General features: G+C 39.9%; 1 protein-coding gene across 1 annotated transcript in view; it reads right to left on the minus strand.

Moving 5' to 3' along the window:
- The window catches only part of ELF5 (E74 like ETS transcription factor 5), a 200,047-nt gene that overhangs the window by 33,172 nt on the left and 142,229 nt on the right, over positions 1-24,646 (minus strand). Inside the window, exons 4-5 of the mRNA XM_086959903.1 lie at positions 7,183-7,233; positions 3,590-3,658 (exon numbers count right to left, since the gene is read on the minus strand). Of these exons, the coding sequence (XP_086816029.1) occupies positions 3,590-3,658; positions 7,183-7,233 (120 nt within the window). The remainder of the gene's footprint in view (positions 1-3,589; positions 3,659-7,182; positions 7,234-24,646) is intronic.

The following is a 24,646-nucleotide window of genomic DNA, read 5'->3' on the forward strand; positions in this document are numbered from 1 at the left end:
ACACTACGTGGACTAAAGTAAACCCAAAAATAAGAACGAAAAAGCACACAAGCACTGCATTTAGACCTACACGAACAGCTTCCCCTCGTGGTATGACGTAATAAGCCACCGGGGTTCCAGAGTAAGACAATTATTGTCAAGCAATTGGTGTGTCTTTTGCTGTCCCGATTTCGCCACAGGCCTCAGAGAACTTACTTACACAACAGCCGAAATACTCCCTCCCCTTCTCCTCCCCTCTGCCACTCTAACCGTCAGGAGACGCTGGCTGTCACTGACTCTCTGCTGTACTGTCCCCAGTGCCCACTCACCTCTCTGCTGGCCTCTGTACCCAACGCGGCTGGTAAACGCGGTCGCAGGTGCAGTACCCCTGCTAGTAATTTGCCATCATCGCACTCAGTCTCCCAGTGAGGCGGGTCGGAGCCGCGTGACCAAAGCACAGTGATGCGTCACTGCTGAGCGGGTAAATTACCGCGCACAGCGCGCGGGGGGCTGTCCCAGTGCCGTCACGTCGTCGTAGGGCTAAGATTGACGGCCCTGGGACCCAACTGTCTGCTGAAACCAATGTAAACAACAACGCTCACAGGTGTCGCTGCCAATGCCCGGAGGCCGCCAAATCCTGCCAGGGGGCCGCCAGTGATCAAAGTTCCGATCCGATCCTCGGCTCGTCCGTCGGTCATCGTGGCGGCCTCTGGGGTTTGGCGGCCCTGTGCAGGTGCACAGTTTGCACATGCCTAGGGCCGGCCCTGATTTAGGGCTGGAAGATCAACAACTGACCAAGGCCTAAATCTATACTTATTGGTGGCTAAATACACCATTGTCAATAATGAAGCGGTATATTTGGCCTTTATGGACCTTACCGCAGCATTTGATTGTGTCAATAGGGAGAAGCTGTGGGTTCTAATGAGTAATCTGGGGGTAGATCAAGATCTTATTAAGATTTTGAGAGCCCTACATTGGAACACCTCGGCTAAAGTCAGATATAATTTATAGGGTGGAACTACTGAGTCTTTTCTTTGAATTAGTGGGGTGTGACAGGGGTGCATTTTGGCTCCGTTTTTATTCTCCCTGTACATAAATGGTTTAGATCAAGCCCTAACAAATTTAAAAGTGGATTCACCGAGAGTAGGTAGAAGAGCAATTCCCGCCCTGCTTTACGCAGACGATGCGGTTCTGTTGGCACGTACCCCGCTGGAACTACAGCGTCTGATAGATGGCTTTGTGGATTTTATGAACAATTTAGATTTGTCTGCCAACTTGACCAAGTCACATGTTATGGAGACAGGGACTAAATCACGGAAGAATTTTAATTATAGAATAGGCACTTATAGCCTGAGCCTTCTCGATCCCGGCATTTTATTTGATGGGCGTTTACATTTTAAAGCATTGATAGAGGAGCGCAGTAGTAAGTTAGCGGCCAGCATAGGGGCAATTATAAATTTTGGCCGTAGACTTGGACATTGGTCCCCGGAGAACATGAGGAACTTGTATAACTCAATCTGCTGCTCTAAAGTGTTATATGGTGCGGAACTCTGGGGGTTCATTGATTCCGATAAGCTGGAGGTTGAGGAGAATAAATATTTGAGAAGGCTGCTTAAAGTTCCATGGAGTGTTTCCTCCTATATGGCTCACGAAGAACTGGGGGTAGTATTTATAGGGGACAAGGTGCAGGTTAGGCCAATGTTAGCATGGCTAAAGATTTGGGTTAATCCCGAGGCCTTGCTGACTAGGCATATAATTATGGACTGCCTTGGTAGGGACAGGGGAATGAATATCCAATGGCTAAAGTATATAAAGGCCGCTTTCGAGGCTGCAAGGACCTCTTCCTAAAGCCGACTGAAATTATAGGTCGGGATCTGGTAAAAGTGAGGGAGATGTTTTTTATTCATAAAATCTCATGCAGAGAAGAGAGGGAATGGGGTAAATACACAGTCAGAGCTCATGGTTTGCTGAGGACCTGTGAGTGAATAGAACCTTAACTTGCCCTCATATATAACCCTCATGATAGATTTTTAATCACACGTATTAGGCTCAACCTTTTACATCATTTATTGGCCGATCCGGCAGGTTTTAATAGTTCAGTTGGGCTCAAGGGTCCCTGCGGCTGTGACCTTCGGTCTCCGCAGGACACCCTTCATTTTGTATTACTATGCCCTTTTTATTCACTGCCCAGGCACCGTTTTCTAGTTAGTCTGCTGAAAAAGGCTAAATTCAAGCACGCTAAGGTGGCTCAAGATCCTGTGACCCTGCCCTGTATCACGAATTTCTTGAGGTTAGCAGTAAAATTGAGAGAGACAAGAGGGACTTGTTGAAGGGAGCCCCCCAAAATCATGTGTAATATGTGGGGGTTTGATGGGGGCCCAATGAACTGCAACTGGAATAGTTTTTGTATTTTTTTTTAAATTGTGTATTATTGTCATTTTAAATTGTACTTTTATGGTATTCTTGTAAAATGCCGAATAAAGTTACAAAATTGAAACTTGCTTGTAAGGAAATACAATTAGCAATAGAAGAATTTTCACATCTTGAGGCCTTTCCCTTCCCTTCCCTTTCCTTCCCGTCCCTTACATTTCCTTCCCTCATACACTAACATTGAGAGGAAAATTGACAGGCTGTAGCACACAGTGTAAATAGACCAGAAAATCCAATGTAAAGGAACTCCCTTTACTAATCACTATCTGATGGTCGTTGTGTCGGGGTGGGTGTCTGTTGATGTACATGGTCAACTGATGGCGTGTGGGCATCCTGATGTACTACGTCGATGTCCGACAGCCTCTAAAAGTAATCGACTGTTGTCCTTCCCCCACACACACCGCTGTCCACCCATTCTCTCCTCCTCCCATAAAGACATAGCTAGTAATATTGGAGCTGTGACCAGCGACATGCTGTCAGCGGCTCTATGAGACCCGTGGCTGACTGGGAGAAGGTGGCTAGTGGCCCAGCAACACCACCCGCGTTCCTATGCTTCCTCCGGGTCCATACCGGCATCTCGTAGAGGTGGCAGATGCAACATTAGACAGGGCACAGTCTTCTTGCCGGATGCGTCACTGCTCTGACATCAAAGCAGTGAATAACTAGGTTTTGAAATCTGTGCTTATACTAATAAAGTTTTTTAGCATAGTCACTCATGCCTTCAGAGCAACAAGTAGTGGTTAACATCTCTTTTTTTACTATATACAACCGAACAGTATATAACGAATTAACAAAAAACATTTTCAACCAATGCATCAAAATTACTATGTGGTACAGAAATACATGTTGCATAATTTTGTCCTGTTGACCAATAAAGCCATTTCAGGGCTCTGATGACATTTGCAAACTAGTAGGTCTTTGGTCTGTTTGTTTGTTTAGTGGCCACCAGAACTCTCGATGGCTGATTGGACCAGAGATCACATTTACCTGTAATGAATCTTTTCTCTCTCTTTTCTGTCCCAAAGTTTGTAAACAAATTGAAACACAGCACAGTCCGCACGATGAGGCTAGCCCAGTTGCCTGGATGGGCACAGAATGTGTTTCCTCATGCCCTCACTTCAGATAGGTGAGGTGTTCTATGGGATACATCTCACACCTCTGCAGTACGGTTTGTCCTCACCTGATTTCGCCCGGTTGGTTCCTTTGTGGGTTTTGGTGTCTTCTGCGCACAGCATTCCCTTTGTGTCACCTACAATAAAGTATCAACATGTTATGAAACCTGAAGAGCAACAATATTACATTTTTTAAGCAGCTGTATAAAAATGATTAGTTAATACATTTCATTAAATACATGATTGAGGCTGAGTGATTGAGAAAAAATTATGAATTGAGGAATTTATTAAAAACTAGCCTGTTTGGTGATTAGGATTTAAGTAGTGCATTGGTGGATTTTAGTGCTAGGAGGCCATGGAAGGTGGCCGTGCGCAATACAAGCATGCCTGATTTGAATTGTACCAAAGTAATACATTTTCCCTCAAAAATTGATGTTGATCATGCAGCTACTTACAGACGTTGTTTGACAACTGAAGAATGCCCCCACCTCTTCCTTCCTTAGGCTGCATACCTCTACAGCCCTAGAACACTTTGGGAATATTTATTTGAGTGATTAGACTGGTCTGCTTTAGTGGTTGCATTAACTCGCAGACTGACCCTAGGTGGGAACTGACATCCCCCAATCCCCAAATTGTGATGATTTCACATTTTGCCTGTCTCTATGGACAGACTTGATGGGCCATCCCATGTCCTAATTCAGTAATCTCTGACAGACCCGGTACGTTTTTATGTCTGTGAACCTGGTACTCCCTGAAAGGTGTGCCACATAGAGTTTAGCAAAGTTCTTCGTAGTGTGGGTGCAGACCTTCTCAACTACACCCCAGTTATAGGAGTGACCCACTGCTCCTTCAGGTGGGAGCCCCAAGATAATAGGTGACCATTGAGAACGGGTGGATACTGGACTAGTAGGTGTTCTGCACCATCTTCTCCTGCATCTCATAGATGCTGCCTACAAACCCCTCACTTGCTTAAGTTGCCGTTGCTTAGGATGTTGTGTATTTAGGCAAAATTCCGCCAAAACTGCACTGTGACTCAGATGAATCCTTTGTGTTCATCAAACAAGTAAGACTTTGAACAAGACCATGCTGCTAGCTTGTGTCCTGCAAGATCCAGTGCCTGGATACCGTCACAGTTGACAAGTAGCGCTCTACAAATCTATTGATTGATGATTTCCATTGCTGTGTGCCTTGGCTCTGGAAATTGAAGCTATTCTGCAATCGTTCTGCATGTTCTCCATCCTTCGGAATGTTCTCCATCCGCTCTGCATCCATTCTGCACATTGTACATCGATTCTGCATGTTCTGCATACGTTCTTCAGACGTTCTGCATACGTTCTGCATGTTATACATCCGTTTTGCATGTTTTGCATTCATTCTGCATGTTCTACTTCTGCATCCATTCTCCATCCATTCTGCATGTTTTGCATCCGTTCTGCATGTTCTGCATCCGTTCTTCATGTTTTTCGTATATCCTCCATCCGTTCTGCATGTTTTCCATCTATTCTGCATGTCCTGCAGCCATTCCCCATCCGTGCTTCATGTTCTGCATGGGTTCTACATCCGTTCTGCATATTCTCCTACCGGTCTGCATGTTCTGCATGTGTTCTGCATGGTCTGCATTCGTTCCCCATCCATTCTTCATGTTCTGCATGCGTTCTACATCCGTTCTGCATGTTCTTCATATGTTCTGCATGTTCTGCATCCGTTCTGCATGTTGTGTATCCGTTTTGCATTTTCTGCATCTGTTCTGCATGTTCTGCATCTATTCTGCATGTTCTACATCTGTTCTCCATCCGTTCTTCATGTTCTGTATGTTCTCCAACCAGTCAGCATGTTTTGCATGCATTTCCACGCATCTGTTCTGCATCTGTTCTGCCTCAATTCTGCATGTTCTCCATCCATTCTGCATTTTCTGCATCCGTTCTGTATGTTATGCATCTGTTCTGCATGTTCAGCATCCGTTCTCCACCCGTTCTTAATTTTCTGCATGCGTTCTCCATTCGTTCTGCATGTTCTCCACCCATTCTGCAAGTTCTGCATCTGTTCTGCATGTTCTGCATACCCTGCATCCGTTATCCAGCCGTTCTTCATGTTCTGCATGCGTTCTCCATCCGTACTGCATGTTCTCTATCCGTTTTGCATGCACTGCCTGTGTTCTGCCTCCATTCTGCATGTTCTCCATCCATTCTGCATGTTTTGCATCTGTTCTGCATGTTCTGCTTCCGGTCTGCATACCCTGCATCCGTTCTCGAGCCGTTCTTCATGTTCTGCATGCGTTATCCATCCGTTCTGCATGTTCTCCATCCGTTCTGCATGTTCTCCATCCGTTCTGCAAGTTCTGCATCCGTTCTGGAGTTTCTGCATGCATTCTGCATGTTCTCTATCCATTCTGCATGTTCGGCATCCGTTCTGCATTCATTCTCCCTCCATGCTGCATGTTTTCCACTCATTCTTCATGTTCTGCATCCGTTTCCTTCCATCATGCATGTCCTGCATCTGCTCTATACTTGTCTACTAAGTAGCGCGTTTGAGCAGCAAAAACATGATCAAGAAGGCAGTACTGGGAGCAAGAGCTCAGTACTCAGTTGTCAACTGTAGCACAATGACATATTGTCCAGCTCAGTGCTTATCTTTTGAATTAAAAGAAAGTTCTTTAATACTACCCAGAGAAATTGGGGAAATACGAGTCATAGTTATGAACCAGTTTGTGATCTTTGGGAGTTTGCCACAGCTTGCGGTACCCTCCTTTGCTAACGGGTTTCGCCAGTGTCAATATCCCCTGGTCTATATTCCAGTATAAGTCCCTGCTTGAGCACCAGGGCAGTTCACCCACGGTGCGCTTGGGCCTCCCACTTCAGGGAGTTGTCACTTCTTTGTGGTTAGACTTAGGTTCCTTCTGTAGACCTACGCCTGCTGCTCACCTCTTGTTTAGGGGTTCCCTCATATTCAATGGGATTTCCTGCAGACATTTATGGAGCCTTTCTCTTTATTCTTTGCTTTCGCCTGCGTAACTCTATATTACTTGCTCTCTTCCCCCTTACACATTCTTCTGTGACTAAACATGTGTTTTCATTTTTGCTGAAATACATTTTGATACATTTTAAACAAACTAAAGATTGATGTCTTAGCTACTATATTTTAGATTTGAATCATTTTTTGTGTTAAAATAAAGGAACCAAACCATAATCTGAAGCCGGACAACCCCAGACTTTCATTCTTAGCAGGTACTTCCTCCCTAAACACTACCTTCTTTTACTGCACCAGGCTCGCTCACTTCATCAGTTCATAACTGGAGTTCTCTTACACCACCTGCATGTTCCCAGAAAAGGGCACTCAGAGGTTGTCTCTGATTAAAAATCAAGTGAGTCGCAATTTAAACAAATTAGAGATAGTGCATATTTAAATAGTTAGCATTTAGAATCTACCCTATCTAAAAGTTCTCATTAATATATTTAACTGTGAATAGATTAATGCCCAAATGTTAACTCTTCCCAACATCAAAGATTTACCCAGAATTCAAGCAATAGAAACACCAGTTTACACTCTGTGCCATGGAATATATCAATTCCTGGGGGATCCATAATAGATGAAGTCCAAATGTAAAATCTTCCCAACAGGTCTTTCCCCCAGGTTGAAGCAATGGAAGCAGCAGTTTACTTACACTCTTTGTAGGGCGGCGATTCTTCTTCAGGACTATCACAAACTGGCATGGCTGTGGGAGCAATATCACACTTCATTAGGTATCATAAGTGGATTAGTTGAGTCAACTAAGCAACATTTGCCCGTATAAAGTAGACTGGAATGTTGAGTTCTATGTATGATAGGCGCCAGGCCAGAAGTGGCACTGGGTGGTGTGTGTCAAATATCTCCCACTGTTTTTACCACCATACATCATGCATCCGCTTCATCAAGGCTCTAAATTAGATCCATAAACGTATACACTGTAGGGCTTCTTTACAAGCCACTTGCGCCACTTTTGCGTCATTTTTAACATGGAAAAAGTGACATATGGGTTGGCCGAGGGCTTGTAAATAATCCCCTGTGTATATAGTTTTTATTCTCATACATATCATATCCATACTGGATAACTGTGGAGTCACATAAATACCCTGCTAGGGTGACCCCTTACCACCTAGACATTACAGACACTTTTTCCAGCCCTGGACTTTCATCCGTTAACCCAAATCGTTTTGGGTGTTTGTATTCCTGAAACGATTTGTAGATGAACAATTAAGGAGCAGAAAGACTGGAGGAGGTGGTCACCAAGTGATTTCAGAAGAATGTGGACGTGCGTTGGAGGAGGAGAATGCCAGAGGGTAGTAGTGTCCGGGGAGAGCTTTATCATACCATTGCTTTGAAGAGTTAAGCTGGGGGGATGTCAGGCTGCCCCCATCTCAAATACCCGAGTAACAGAGCTTCCCAACGCTTCGGTGCTGGACTGGTAGAACCACCCAGGGATTACACAGAGCAGGAAATGCAACCGGAGGATGGGGTGTACCATTCTTGGTGGGGAGTCATGCTACCCTGCCTCCCAGATCTGACTGCTGGTTCTTCCTTGCTGTTAGTTGGCACCAGTACCATTGTAGCTGCTATAAGGGGATCCCTAAAGTATCGGAACCCTCAGAATCAGTGCCAGGGAAAATCCGTTGTAGGGCATGAGTGAGTCTAGGAACTGGTTTACTGTCTGCTTCCTGAAGGGTTGGTGGCTGCAAAGTGTAGGTGGAGCAGTAGGTACAGGGGAATAGAGAAGTTGTGGGTAACTGTGCATAGCCCACTTTGCAGGGTGATGGGACTCCACCCGCTAAGTCATAGATATGATACCATGGATTCCATGCAGGTTCTGAGCCAAACTCCAAACAGGGCTGGTCATGCTGCATGAGTGTGGGGGAGAAGAGCCCAGAATGTGGTTGTGGGGTTCTGCTCAGAACAGAGGATGTGAGAGGCAGAGGATGGCAGGGATGAGCAGGTATGTGAACTTACAGGTGGTAGTGGTTTAATTTGTCTCGTGCTAGGAATGATGAGGGACAGAAGAGATATATGTCAACTTAAGACTGGTAGCATTTTGCAGGGGTGGGCTTCTTGGTCCGTCTAGTAGAAGAATTGAATGGACTCTCCTTCTTAGCTTGTTTGATCCCTTGCTTCGTCCCCCAGGGACAGGACCAGAAGAAGAGTCCCAAGAGGGTGGAATGACCACTTGTCCACCATTTCCGAGGGAGCTCTCCTGCTTTCCCACTGGATTAATTCATGCTCATAAGAGATCTCAGTTCAAGATCACCTGTTCACCTTCTCCACAGCACAAGCTGCTCTTAAGACTTAGCAAACTGCTTCAATTCAAGACAAGCTCGAAGAGTGAAGTGACTGAAGACATAATGGGGCATATTATCAACAAACTGCGATAAATATCGCAGAGCGCGCTTAGCACCTTTTATTCTATCGCTGGCTACCGCTGGATTTCCTTGCCGAGTTAGTCCGTTATTATCAATGCAATAGGAAATCCAGCTAAAGCTGCAAAAAGTAGGAATAGCACGGGAAATGCTGCGATATTTTTTGGCCGATAAGGGAAAACTTGCTAATCCACCCCTGTGGTCTCAGCCTTGCAATCCACCTTCCATTACTAAGATGGCTAAATCAACTTTAAAGCAGGAGTTAAATTCCTGCAATAAAGGGAGCTTAGAGTGATTGTAAAGATTGTTACCCTGGTCTGCTGCCGGATGATCTTGAGATAGATAATCTTGAGAAGCCGTGTTAGCAAGTTCCCTCATGCTGTTTTACCCAGGAATGCCTACTTTGCATGTAATTAGCTATGGCATGCAGGGCGATAAATAAACGGCAGGCATCGCGCAAAAACAAGCACTAATAAGGGTTAGCGTGAGCTTGTTTATAGTGCTATGGGAATTTCGCCGCTTTTTAGGCTTTTAAAGCCAAAAAAGCAGTGATATGGCCCTTGATAATATGACCCAATTTGTTTAAAATCTTGTATCTAATCGCAGTTCTGCAAGTGATGAGGTCATCTTTTCTTAAAATGGTCTAAAGTTTGTACAACTATTTTTTTGGCAAAGCCTGCTCATACTTGCCTCAGGACATTATCACATGAATGGATTCCCTTAGCCACAATGCAACAAGCAATGGACCCATTGCTTGTTGCATCCAAAGCCAATAAACAGCAAAATACCCACCTTCCTCAGGCACTACACGCCTCCTCCCAATCAGCTTTTTTAGATTATTACTTAGCCCTCTATAAAGTAGCGATATTGCATGCTTCTGTAGAGCGGCAGTACGCACTCTGTATTCTAGCGGGAATTCCACTTCTATTTCCCACCCTAAATGTTTTGGGTTCTCCGGAACCCCATATGTCCCCTAGGTTTGAGATGATAGTCATGGTAAGTAGATATAATATCGAAAATAAAATATCGATGTGACATAATGTCAAAGTAAAATTATCGATGGTAAAAAATATCGGAAGTATAATTATCGACAGCAAAAATATCGTATTTAGTATGAGTGTATAAATATCGTAAGTAAAAAGATCGAAGTCAAAATATCGATGTGTAAAAATATCGATAAAGTATCAAAATATAGTTATTTTTATATTAGTAATAAGTGTAGTTTTTATTGTTATAGTTTACATTTTTGTTTTAAATTTGCTATAGTAATGTGTATGTATAATAAATGTTTGTCATGTTACAAAAAAAGTTATATAATTTTAGGAGCGGGATGTTGGGTTTATAGGGGATAGGGGTGGGGAGTGTTTTAAACATTTATATATTATAGTATTAAAAAATTAAATATTACCAAAAAAATTATGTTTTACTCACATTTTAATTTATATTTTACAAAATTTAAATATTAAATAAAAAAATCATATATCATTTTAGGAGCCGGATGTTGGGCTTATAGGGGATAAGGGTGGGGAGTGTTTTAAAAATGTATATATTATAAATAAATAAATTATAAAAATAAAAATATTATTTAAAAAAAAATAATTTTTAATATTTAATTTTTTAAAAAATGTTGTTAAAAATTATATATAATTTTAGAAGCGGGATGTTGGGTTTATAGGGGATAAGGGTGGGCAGTGTATGACTTTTTTATATTATAATTGTAAAAATCTTGAAAAATGAAATGTAATTATTGAAAAAAAAAATTCAATATTAAATTTTAAAGTATTTTAAAAAATATTTAATTTAATTTTAGGAGTGGGAAGGTAGTTTAATAGAGGAATAGGGTGGGAAGTATCAAAAATATAATATTTAAATAAAAAAAGAAATTAAATTTTTTTTATTATTACTTTTAATTTTAACATTTATGTAAAGATTTTAAAAATGTTTACATTTCAAAATATTTGAGATTAAAATTGTAAATAATGTAATAATTTAAAAAACAATGTTTTTTAAAAAAAAATTGTTGTGTTTTTTAAAATTGTTAAAAAATGTTTTTAAATTAAATTTATTTTAACCTTGTAAAACTTTTGAAATATTAATATCTCAAATTAATGAAGACTAGAGTGGGAATAGTAAATTATATTTAATTAGTGTCCAGCATCTACCCCAAATTAATGTAGACTGGAGTGGGAATAGTAAATTATATTTAATTAGCGTCCAGCACCTACTCCAAATTACCTTAGACTGGAGTGGGAATAGTAAATTACATTTAATTAGTGTCCAGCACCTACCCCAAATTAATGTGGATTGGAGTGGGAATAGTAAATTATTTTTAAATAGTGTCCAGCACCTACCCCAAATTAATGTAGACTGGAGTGGGAATAGTAAATTAAATTTAATTAGTGTCCAGCACCTACCCCAAATTAATGTGGATTGGAGTGGGAATAGTAAATTAAATGTAATAAGTGTCCAGCACCTACCCCAAATTAATGTAGACTGGAGATGGAATAGTACATTATATTTAATTAGTGTGCAGCACTTACCCCAAATTAATGTGGATTTGAGTGGGAATAGTAAATTAGTGTAGAAAGAAATGTGAATACAAAATTAATAATGTCAATTAAAACATTCAATATAGTTTGTGTGTTGTAGAAAAATAATTTTTTTATTAACATCACAAAAATTAATATAAAACATTGGTATGATTTTTAACAAACATATTTATTAATATATTTGTACAAAAATGTAAATTTTTATGAGACATTTCAAATAAATTTTGGAAAATTTTATTTTTCAAAGAAAACATTTTTATTACACAAGTATTGTTAGAACTAAATAAAAGAAATTGTTAGAAAAATTATACAATGTATGTATTGAAGAACATATTGTTTGTATATAAAACATTTCTATTAATATTAATATAAAAAAATTAATATTACATTTTTAAACAAACATTTTAAATGAAGAAAATATTATATTACAGCTTTTTTATATATATTTTGAAAAACATTTTTGTTACATTTCTAAACGTTATTTCCAGTTTTATAAATTATAATAATACATATTATATGTTTTATAATATTTATTTTTATAATTTTACAAAATTTGTACATTTTGGTAAGTATTTTACTACAAATTATAAAACACAATTTTTTCATTGTATTCATTTCTATATTTAATTACGTAATTATTTGTTTACTTTAAATAATAACTGTGTGATTTCTATCATTTTATTTAGGTTTGGGTCTTTTATTTTGTAACCGCTTTAGGTCGTTTTGTGTCATTTGGGAGAAGTTCAGCCTGCGGTTGGGAATCACTTCACGTCTCTGAAGGTAAGGTTTGTTTTATATGTTTTAAGTGTGTTTTTATTAATTTTGAGAGAAGTATGGTAGTATTTAATGTTGTTAGAAATAAGTTTGTTACATTAGCTATTCTGATAAGTTGTATTTGCGGATGTTGATTTTACGTTATTTTTAGTGTTAGATCTGCTTGTGTGTGGAGTTAGTGTTTCGATATTTAAATGTAATAATATAAATATTATGTTAGTATTATTGGTGGTAGGACTTCATGTGCTATTTTATGTGGGTGGGAATGTTTGTTTTATGTATTTCTCTTGCAGGAGTTTGTGATGTCGTAAGGAAGCGTTTTTTTTTTTTAAGAAGTGTTTGTTAGTTTTATTAGCTAAAGGTTTTTAGACACTTCTTCTAATTTTTCGGTTTTCCTGGAGCATTTATTCTATATTTTTACATTTTTGGGGTTTTGTATGGTATATCGAACGACCTTCGTGGAATGGATTTATCTGTTTTGGGACAGTTGTATTTTTACATTTTTTTTGGGTACCTTTATTTTGAAACTGGATAGCTTTGACGGAAAGGGATTCTACAGAATTTGGACTATGTTTTGTAAGTCGTTTAAATTTTTACTTATTGTGGGGGGGTAATGTTATTATGATGATTGTTTTCTTTTATTTATTTCAAAGATTATTAATGTGTGTATATATATGTTAAAATATAATATGTATTGCATACATTAATTATTTTGGAAATAAAATGTATGATTGTTATTGTATTGTAATTTTAGATATGTAAAAAGGATTTGGTTGTGGCTTACATTACTTTACAGTAGTGTTTTGGCTATTATATTGAGGTATTCTATGCCTCTTGTGCTAGGGTACAGCTTTACTTGTTGCTCTAGGTATATGTGCATTTGCTTTGTTTGTTTGGATGTTTTTGGAGTTAGCTCAGTAATGGATTTGTCCATTCTGAATTCCTGATAACTTTGTTCTTTCTGGAGGCATTTGATAACTTTTTCAAATGTTGGTTTAGTTCTGCCTGTTGATTGGAGGAAGGTTTTGTGCCAACCTTGAACGGCGTTCTTGGTTTTTGATTCGCCATTTAAGGTGCTTTTGTAAACGGTCCACCCGGGTATTAAGAATTTTGGATTTCTCCTGTGGCCAGATCTATGGAGTCTACCTATCCAAGTATCCTCAAAGTAATCTAAGAGAGGACTTAGTTTTTCTTCATTTTGTTTGTAAAATGGGCTGTCTATCAAAAGGTTGTAGTGTTCGGACACATCTGTTTCAGGAACGTAAGCTAGTGCTATCAGTTTTTTTATTTGATATGCAAAAGATGAGCTTGTTGCATATTCTATGCTTAGGGTTTTTTTTTGTAAATGCCTCCAAAGACACTGATTAAAATGATAATAGCAGCCTTTGATACAGGTATGGGGGTGTATTTTTAATATGCTTGAGAGCATTGCTTGTTCAAAATCCAGTATTATTTTTTCAGGGGAATAGTCATTTGTTTTTTGTTTTATAATGTTTAATAACTGCATATATGTGGCATTGGTTTTATTTGGAAGCAGTGCATACAGCAGAGGTATATTACAGTTTTGATATAAGCCATGTATGGTGTAAAGTTGGTAAAAAGGTCTGGGACAGATGTTAAAAGTACGGTCCATCATTCAATAATGGCATTGTTGGAGTTTTATTAGGTTTATGGCTGTACCAAAGATTATCATTCTTTTTTCTCATTTTTTTCATTGTGGTAAATAATAAAAGGTCTTTTGTTTAAAGTTATAGTTTGGTCAGAAGTCAAATTTATATTGCTATATGTTTTAGGAGGTGGAGTGGTAGTGGTAGTAGTTTTTTTGGTACGTGATATTGTTCTTTTGAGAGAAATTATATTAGGCATTTGGGTAGTGGCTGTTTTAGGGATTTGGGGTATTTGTTCTTTTAAGATTAGGCTTTTTTTTGGGAACCTGTACTTGCTTCTTTTATGTTTTCTAATGCTGTTCTAACTTCTATCTCTGTTACATTTGGTGGGTGGTTGTGTTCCCTAGTGTAAAGGACAGTTGCTTCTCTAGTAGTTGCTCTTCCATAGCATTTGTTGGAGTAATATTTGCAACATTTCCAATTCACTTTCATCCCAAATTGTTTCTCTTGGGTATAAGTGTAACCCATAGAGCAGAGTAATAGTTTCCCTTTTTGGCTGGTAACAAATTCTGCTCCTTCTGTCATTTTGTTCTTTTTAATCTATAAGAAATATATGTTATAGTTATTTTAATTATAGTTATAAGTATTTAAAGTAGTAATTATATTCATTTATATTGTGCGCATGCTTACCTTTGGTAGAATTGTAGACTGTGATTTTGATGTTCTTTACTATTGTAGTTGTGGTCTGTATTTTCAGTTGTATCTTTATCTGGTGAAAAAAAATGATTTATTTGTGTTAATAGTTCAGTTATTTATATTAGGGTTGCTTCTACATGTTTAGCTATAGGTTTTAGCTTATACTTATTGTAGCTTTTTAGAAAAATCTTTGGATATACTTACTTTGTTGGTTGTATCTTTGTTTGTTGAAATCAGTTCTTTGGTGTTTGTTGGTAGACTATGTTGTAGTGGTGCCTAAAAAAATGATATATGCATTAGTTATCAAATAATGTTCATAATTGTTATGTTTTTGGCAGTTAGTTTTAGTCCCATTTTTTTATTGACTTACTTTTTATTGATTGCAGTTAATGTAGAGTTTTAATGTTCTTGTAGGTGTAGGCGATTCTATCCAATTTTCAGTTAAGTCCTGTATCTTCTTTGGTTTCTTTCTCTGTAAAAAAAAAGATTTATTGATGTTCAATGTTTTGAATTTTTTTTAGGTTGCAGTCATGTTTAATGCTTTAGGTTTAATGCCTGATTTATTTAATGTAGTTAGACAAATATAGGAACATGCTTACTTTGTAACTTCTTTCTTAGTTTTCTTTGTGTATATTTTCAGTTCTGTAGTGGTGTAGTTTTCTGTGGTGGTAGGAGATAGAATATAATGCATATGTATGAGTTATTTATCCTTTTTTTTTTTTTGTCCTCATATCCACCATGGTTTTTGAAAGCCATTTAGAATAAGCATTAGACGAGTTTACACAGTATAGTAACTGGAAGGAATCATTTCGTTCGAGAGGAGAGCCACAGATCCCGCAACTGTCTCAGCTTGAAATTCTTTTAGGCTACCAGTGGGGAGGCCTACTGCTGGGCCAGGGCCGGGATATGACCGGATATGATTGAGTTGGCACCATAGTAGTATAATCATTGGACCCGGGGAAAAAAAAACCAAAAAAAAACCCCGGATCTTTATTGAGACCATACAATCGAGTGCCAAAAGGTCCTTTTGCATTGGTTTCCTGATCTGGCTAGATCTATGCGTGCAGTCTGTAGCGTTGATGTCAGCCAGTCCCCGTGGGAAGGGGGGATGGAATCCTTCCATCTCCTGCAGATCTCTCTTCTTGCTAAAAGGATCGTGTAGAAGACCAGGTTTCTAGCTATGTTTTTAGTTGTCCTCAGAACTCCAAAGATCACTAATGGTAAATCTATACTAATTGGGGTACCTAATGATGCCGTGAGAGTCTTACCTATGGCCTCCCAATAAGGTGTTATACGGGGACACTCAAAAAACATATGGATATCTGAGGCTGCCATCAAACCACATCTTGCACATGCCGCTGAGGTTCCTGAGGTAAATTTAGATAATCTTTGGGGGGAATAATACGCCCTGTGAAGGGTAAAGAGATGGTTTCTACGTAACCATGAGGGTTTCACCAAATTTATTAAAAGTTCGAATGAAGTAGACCAGAGTTCTTGTACGTCTTGAGTCAAAATTACATCGGCCCAAAGTTGAGTTGGTAACTCAAATTCCCCATCAGATTCATCTAGAAGGAGTCTATACCATTGTGAAATCTCATGTTTTGCTGGGGGGGGTGCCAACCAGGTTAGTTATTAGTTGGCTATGCCCTCCAAGTGGAAACTTGTTGCGTTTGGATTGTGGATCGTTATATGTCTGTGTCCAACTTCTGATTTGTATGTATTTAAACCTTGAAAAGGTTGGACCTATTTTGTTCTGTAAATACTCCCACGAAAGCAGATCCCCCTCATAAAAAAGATCCCCCCATTCTTTGAGGCCTGCTTCTCCCAAGGGATTGGCTAAGGAATCTTCCAACCAGGCTGGACTATCCGGCAGCCCCCAAAGTGGTGTTTTATCGCTGTAGTATCCCTGTTTAATAGGTTTAATTAGCTCAGACCAGGTTTTAGCCAAGCCATACAGGACCTTCAACTTGATCTTCTTGAAGAACTTCTGGTTGCCGAATTTAAATAAAAATCCCGTCTGACTGAGGCCTTCCCCATTTAGCATTGCCGAAAACATTAATCCTATCCCATAATCAGCAGGTTTATTTAGAAGCATTCGTATGTGAGAAAGCTGAAAAGCCCACAAGTATAATTTTAAATCTGGTGCGGCTATTCCTCCCTTCTTCCAACGCCGTCTAAGCTTTTTCCAAGCTATTCTAGGTAGTTTTTTATTCCAGATGAAAGAGGTGATTTCTGATTGTATTTTGGTTATTTGAGTATGGTTAAAGTAAAGGGGAATAGTATTAAAAAGAAAAGAAATTTTAGGCAAAATGACCATTTTCACGAGATTAGCCCTACCTATCAAGGATAATTGCAGGTGCGACCATGCTTGCAATAATTTTCTACATTGTTTGATGATTGCTGTAATATTTACTGTGGCGAGGCTATTGATATCTTTTGTGATATTCAGGCCCAAATATCGTAGCGACTCGCTCTCCTGTATTTCCAAGGAGCTTGGGTTGTCATTCCAGACCAACATCTCTGTTTTTGATGTGTTGATCTGGTAGCCTGATAATTTCCCGAACCCCTTGGCAATTTCAAATATAACCGGGAGTGCAGTTGTTACGTCTGATGTAAGAACAGGTAGGTCATCAGCATATAATGCTACCTTCTTTTCCCAGCCACTATGATGAAAAGGGACAATCGCATTCTCTCTTCTCAGTTGCTGTGCGAGAGGTTCAATGTAAAAGTCGAACAGAAGCGGGGAAAGCGGACATCCCTGCCGCGTCCCTCGTGTTATATTAAAGGGGTCTGACCATTCACCATTAATCAATAGGCTAGCCGATGGATTGGTATACAATAGACTTACAGTATGACGAAATCTCCTCCCCACTCCAAATTTAGCCAGGGCCCTCGACAGGTATACCCAATTAACCCTGTCGAAGGCCTTGGTCGCATCCAGAGTGAGGGCGGTCAAGGGTAAACTATGTGTCACTGCTATATCCATAGCCCCTATAAGTTCGTATGTCAATTCATAGAGCTGTCGGCCTTTGACAAATCCTTCGTTCAGAGCAGCGGGTGCCTCAGCTCAATTAACATTCCCTGCTGGTATGAAAATAATGTATAATAATAAAATGACTAACATTAGAACAGTACAGGCAGCGGATGAATTACTAATGCAGATGGGAATCAATAAGAAATCTTAGGACTCAGTCAATGTGTTAATGATTCACGGCCATCTCTCGATTTCTCTGAGTTCTTTGCATAAAATGTTATTAAAAAAAAAAGGGAAAAGGGGGGAAAAAAATAAATAAATATATATATATATATATATATATATAAATAAATAGGGGGAAAAAAAAAGAAAGGCAGAAGGGAAAAAAACAAAAAAAAAAAACATTTTCTCCCCTCGAGTTATCAAACAATATAATTATTTCAGAGTCACTATTAGTTAGGTCTAATTAACTTATATGTTTTGCAACTAAATGGGTGGGGTCTCTATCCGGGAGTTCATGGAGGGGCGCTATCAACCGGACATTGCACCGGTTAGATATCGTAAGGGTTTTCCAGGGAATGGGAGGGGGGAGGGTGGATGGCACATAGTTAGGGTAGGTGGTGGGGGGTGGAAAAAAAGTAAAAATGTCCTCAAAAAGCCAAGATATAATAGTCTTGATAGTAAAAATCCGAAACTACCACTTTATGTAACAAGCTTTAGACAAGTATGGGTTGGTCTAGCCTTATCTTTTTACCTCTCTCTTTTGTCCTTTTTGTTAAATATCTATGTTGAAGATGATTAACATAAAATATTTCTCATGGAACGTTAATGGCCTGCGCACCAAACCAAGGTCAAACAAAATGATGCAATATATACGAGATCTGGATGCGCAGGTCATTGTTCTTCAAGAGACTCATTTAACAAATTCTGAGTCGATTGATTTATTTAAAAGAAATAAGTGGATAGACTTTGTGGTTTCCACTACTCTGACAAGTAATATCAGAGGGGTATCTATAATCTTTAAAAAAGTAGCTAAAGCTAGGCTTATATCCCAGCAGGTCGACACAGGAGGAAGATGGGCCATAGCCTCCGTAGTAATAGCGGGATCTCAAACCACAATTCTAGGATACTACGGGCCGAATCAGGATGATCCTACGGTAATGGAGACTATGTTTTCACATTTACTCTCCTTTCCTGAGCCAACTATTATAGCAGGTGATTTTAATATCGTCCTAAATCCAGCTTTGGACAAATCCCCTAATAGTCGATCCTTAGCTTTGTCCAAGTCTAGGTCAGTCCTGCAATCTGCAATGAGAACCTACGGTTATGTAGACTTATGGAGGGAAAGGTCTGGGGATCAGCAGGGAGTGTCTTTCCGAAACTATAAATATAAACACCAATCAAGGATCGACTTTATCTTGATTAGCCAACGGCTGGTTGAACAGGTGAAATCCATTGAATATTTACCTCTTCATCTTTCAGACCACTCTGCTGTACTGATGGACCTAACCTATGTAATGGAGAGATTGCCCTCCAGATGGTCCTTTGATCGTTCTCTTCTCTCTTCATCTGAAGACATATTATATCTGAAAAGAGAAGCACACTTTTTCTTTTCAATCAATAATGATTCAGCAGCAACAAGAATTGTCTGGGACTCGTTCAAAGCATTTTTAAGGGGTCTTATAACAACGAAAGTATCTCATAAAAGGAAGCAATATAAAGAACAAATCCTGTCTATAGAGGGGAGGATAATAAATCTCCAAGGTGTAATTGATAGTAATTCCGGGGTAGATGAATCCGTTATAAACAATTATAGGAAAGAAATGGCGACTTTGAAGGCCAATCTGGGATCAGTATTGAATCTTAGACTACAGCAGAGATGGGAAGCAAGTAAATTAGCCCATTTCGAGTATAGTGAAGGCGCTGGAAAAATGCTTGCATGGAAGTCTAAATCCGATCGGGTCAGGAACAATATTTCAAAAATCAAGGTAGGCAATGATTCCTTAACATCAGATACTGAAATTAGGAGGGCCTTTAAGGCTTTTTTTGAGTCTATCTATAAAGAGGATATTGTAACCCGATCTGAGGAGGTCGATGATTGGCTAAGCCATATTAACCTACCTAGACTTACACAGGCTCAGTCTCAAGCATTGGATGACTCTATCACGGAAGGTGAAGTTAGGGCCGCTATAAAAAAAAGCAAGAAGGGGAAGGCAGCGGGGCCTGACGGCTTACCAGCAGAGATCTACAGATTGTTAGAAGATGAGATTGCCCCGTTCCTTACTGAGATGTTTAATAAGATCCTCCTTGAAGGCCAGACTCCCCCTTCATCATGGGATAAAGCATCCATCACACTTATATTAAAACCTGGGAAGCCTAGAGACGCCAGCGAATCTTATAGGCCCATATCAATCCTGAATGTGGATTATAAAATTTTTACCACTATATTAGCCTCTAGATTAGCCTTGGTAGCCCCCGCAGTTCTACATGCAGATCAAAAAAAAAAAAAATGAGTTATTTATCCTTGTTAGTAATTTTTTTTAAATTAGCAGTTACTTTAATAAAGTTCATTTTAGTTACTTACTTTTAATCCTCTGATTGCAGGTTGAATCTTGGTTTACTTGTAGGTTTTGTCGAATGTATCCAATGTATTCTCTCCTGTCTTTTATTTTTGTCAGGTAGTTTGTTTGTTGGATTTCGTTGTTTATATAGTGTTTTGGAGTTCGTAATTAGATTGCCATTGGTTAATTTATGTTAGTAGTGATTTTATTGGTTGGTTTGTATTTTTTAAAAACAGTTAGTGTCATTAGTTACCATATAAGGTTAGTGCTAATGAATGTGTTGCTTACATATTTTTATATAATATGTGTACTAATAATTTAATACATTTAGAAATATTTTTATTTTAATTGTGAAAATATTTACATTTATAGTTGGTTGTGAAATGTTTATTTTAGTGTTTATAATATAATTTTAATGTTAAAAAGTGTTATAGAATATTACTAAAAATGTTCGATATTTCCAAAGAAACGATATTATTGTAGGCGATAATTGTAATCTCGATATTTTTGACTTAGTGTTAATATATTGTAGTATTCGATAATTAAAGTTTGTGATATATATGTTGTCGATATTAGTGATATCGATGTTTCTGTAGTGCGATATATAGTTTCCGATATTTGTGTATGTTTTTAATTATATATAGAATGTCGATAAAATTGATGTAGATATATTAGTGTCGATATTTTTGTACTACGATATTATGTCTTTCGATATTATGTCACAGATTCAATAGTAATAGCCCAATTTTGGAACGCTTCCATCTTCCCTAGTTCCTGAAACTCCAATGGGAGTTTCTACTGTAGGTTTACCTTACTTTCCCATTAGCTCGGGTTGTCTTTTGCCGTATGTAATCATATTTTTGTGTTAGTTGGCCATGTCAACAGATTATATTTGACACATAGTGCCACTCAAATAACCTTTGTACCCCATTGAACGTCTATCTGCTAGTATAGATGGTTCCTGTTGTGTACTGAATGCCCTGTCAATGATCACTATCAGCTGTGATGCCCAGTAGTATTTTTTCAGACTTCACAAAGCGATTGTGCCCTCATAAAATCCTTTAGAGAGTATTCCTGTGGGTCCGCCATATAAAGGAGATTCTCTGTGTAGAACTAAATGGCATCCTCACAGCTCCGTTCTCTATCCAGTACTCGAATATGGGTGTCCCAGTGTATCGAGCAGTTACGGCTCAATGGCTAGCTGAATAAGAGCAGGGAAAACGGACATCCATGCCTCCTACCTCGCTCCAATGGAAATGGCTCTGACATGGTACAATTTACCTGCACGTCAACCATGGGATGTATATTTAGCAGCCTTGCCCAGGTGTGAAAGTTTGGGCTAAAACTCATTGTAGCCAATATTGTGAGAAGAAATAGCCATCTGATGGAGTCAAATGCCTTCTCGTGTTGAGAAATAAGTTTAGTACGCATAGATAGACCCACAAACAGCCCTGGAGGAGGACAGGTTATGTCTGGTGGTATGAAGGGGCAGGAATCCCGGACGATCAGTGTGTATTAGTGTGTTTACTAATGGATACAGCCAGTTGGCTAGTATTTATGTTGCAACATTTTATAGATTGGCCCATCTGAGGTACACTTGTATGAACTTTTTCTAGCTTACGTATAATGAATATATTAGCTAGTGATATGTCTGCTGAGAATTGGCCTCATGGATCATCCTCCTTATGTGCTCTATAGGACTCCCTCATAAACACTTAAATACTTCCACTGGTGACACAGTCAGGCCTAAGGCTCTTCCGCATTCCAATAGTTTTCTTGTGTCTTCAATTTTTTACACATCAATCTTTGCCTCCAAAGCCTAATTGTCATCATTGGCGAGACACATAGGGGCATAGTTACAATCAAGTGATGGAGTGCGGGGTTAGCGTTCCTTGTCCCTGCGCTGGTGCTGAACTTAGCAGCATAGCGCCAGCGCAATCAGTGTGTCTGTCTTGAAGGGAAGATTGTTTATGTGCAGGTAGGTCCCCCTTCCTGCACGTAAACAATCATTTAATGACGTTTTGTAACTTTTATGTGTGCTCCCTAGTGTAGCACACATATAAGTTGTGAAATGTGATTTCTTTTTTTTTAAAGTCTTTGTGCAGGAAGGGATACCTTCCTGCACATAAAGAATCAATAGAAATTTGCTGTTTCTATGTGTGCTGTAGCACACATGGAAACATCAAAAACAAGGAGAAATTAAGCATTTCACACCCACTGGCCCCTCCTTTCACGCTAAGTACATCATGAAAGGAGGCCTTACTTACAAGGCAGCGTTAAGTCACATTAAGTGACTTAATGCTACTGTGGCTTAACCCTGCCTTGTTAATGAGGCGTAGCCCTTATCCCATCACAAAGGCACTGAAAGTGACATTGTGGTGGCAATAGGGGCTTGTAAATATACCCCATAGTTGTCAGGTCTGTAGGTTTTTAACATCAGTTAGTCCAGACTATCTAGGACAATCATCTGGGAGGTAGATATGTTGATATGACAACTATTTTTCCCCTTCCCAAACCTCCCGTTGGTGCGGGTAAGCAGCTCATGGGATCAGACCAAGTGTGTGTTATGGTTAGTGGAAGGGATTTCCTGGCCAGAAATAGTCTTTTCCAGGCCTGTAGTGACCCTCAGTGCACAAACACTTTGTATTCACCTCTGTCAAAAAATATGCATCTATTTCCCACCAGGTGCATCTCTAGTCTATGCCTACTCAAAATTTGTAGTACGACTCCATATTTTAGTTTATGATTGAGGTTCCTCGTTAATGTCTTTAACTGCTCTTTACACACTGCCATTCAAATCGCTTGTGTGTTATTCTGTTCATTGGGTTTGTTTGAGTTCTATTCTGCGGCTCCTTGATTATATTTTTACTTGGGGAGCTTACTTATGAGAGCCCTGCATCACCTTTGAACCACGGTTAGTGGTACATGCGTGATGTATGGCTCTCATAAAGATTTCTGTAGCCACGCAGAGCCACTTGAGTGGCCATTAGTGGCCTCATAAACCATGAGTATGGCAGTGCAGTGCAAATCGCTGGGTCACCTTACTCTGTACCAGCGAGGTGTTCCATGGGAGTTGGGGTGGATTTCCTATGCAACACCCATGGATTTTGACGATGCCCCAGATTTACAAAGTGATGTACACCTGGGGTAGCGCCAAAAGCTTATGCCTCCCGAAACCAGGTGTAATGAGGAGAAATCTTGTTATGTTTCCTAGTTTTTTCCTATTTCCATATGTGCGGCATTCTGCAGCACACATACAAAGAGGAAAACACCTCTCAGGATTGTTTTTGGTGCCACCTGCTGCATGAAACACAAACACCCTTGCGCATGTTGTGTGTTGTGATTGGTCTGAGCACCGTGGTTTGGCTGTGAGCCAGTGAATGGGAGCCTGGGCATGTTCTCCACCCAGGCTGTGATGCAGCCTGCATGGAGAACATACAAAGTGTGCATGACTGTTTAGCCGGCCTGAGAGGGAATGCCAAACAGTCATTGTGCACTTAGAAGAGTGCTACTACTCCTCCCCTGCTCTGAGAGTAGAGCAGACCCACCCCACCCGCCAAACAACAGCAGGAACAAATACAATGATAATAACGACCAGTTATTATCACTTTTTTTCCTTTATTTCCAGTGCTGAAAGCAGTGGGGCGAAACTCCTCCCCCATAGTGGAGAAGCCACTACTGCACTTTTCTTAATTTTGGGGATTCTTATCTTCTGACTGTCCTGACCCTGCCACTGCTCATGTTTGTGCAGTGGTATAAGGAAATTGAGGGGGCTCTCTGTAAAGTACATGGAGTTGCCCAGGGCGAGACTGGGAACCAAAACCAGACCCGGCAAAATGCTCGGCCCGCCCCCTGGGGGGAGGTTGGGGATGGGACTGAGCTTTATGCCTGGGCCGGTTTGCGGCCAATTTTGTTGCAGGGCAAATTTTGAAGCTATGCTTGATAAACGACCCTGTAACAAAAATGACCCCAGGTGCCCAAAACCGGCCCCAACCCTTGCGGCGCACCGGGGTATTGCCTGGTGCACGCAAGGGCCAGTCGGCCCTGGAGGGGCCCCTCATGCTCCAGACCCAGTCAGTAGCTGTCAGGCCAGGGCCCCGCCACCCGGGCACAGTGCCGTAGGGGGTCCCCTGTAGCTCCACCTTCTGCACCACAGTGCTAATGTTATGCCACTGTGTTTGTGCTGCTTCACACAGCTCTTCGTAGTCAACTTTCTCATGCCATCCTCCTCCCCTGCACACCCCGGCCTCATTTCCTTTCCAGTTTTCAGGCTTAAACACCTCTTGCCGCTATTGCCTTTTCGGCTTCTTGCAAAGTTGCTTGTGAAGTGTCTCCTCCCCCTTTCATGGCTCAGATGGTGCAGCCATGCTTTGATGTTTCCAGATCTGCATAAACACAGCCTGGCATTGCTAATCTCTGAGGTCATCTTGCTCCATGGCTGGCCAATGGCCATGCACCTCACATGATTCTACAGTGAATACAGGAGCACTGCCTGACACTGCACACTTTTCATTCACCACTGAATAGGCACTACCAGAAGGGTGACATTACACAAGCACAAAATACATACAAAGTACAGA

This window comes from Lissotriton vulgaris, chromosome 2_2 (genome assembly GCF_964263255.1).
Source record: "Lissotriton vulgaris chromosome 2_2, aLisVul1.2, whole genome shotgun sequence".
Lineage (NCBI taxonomy): Eukaryota > Metazoa > Chordata > Amphibia > Caudata > Salamandridae > Lissotriton > Lissotriton vulgaris.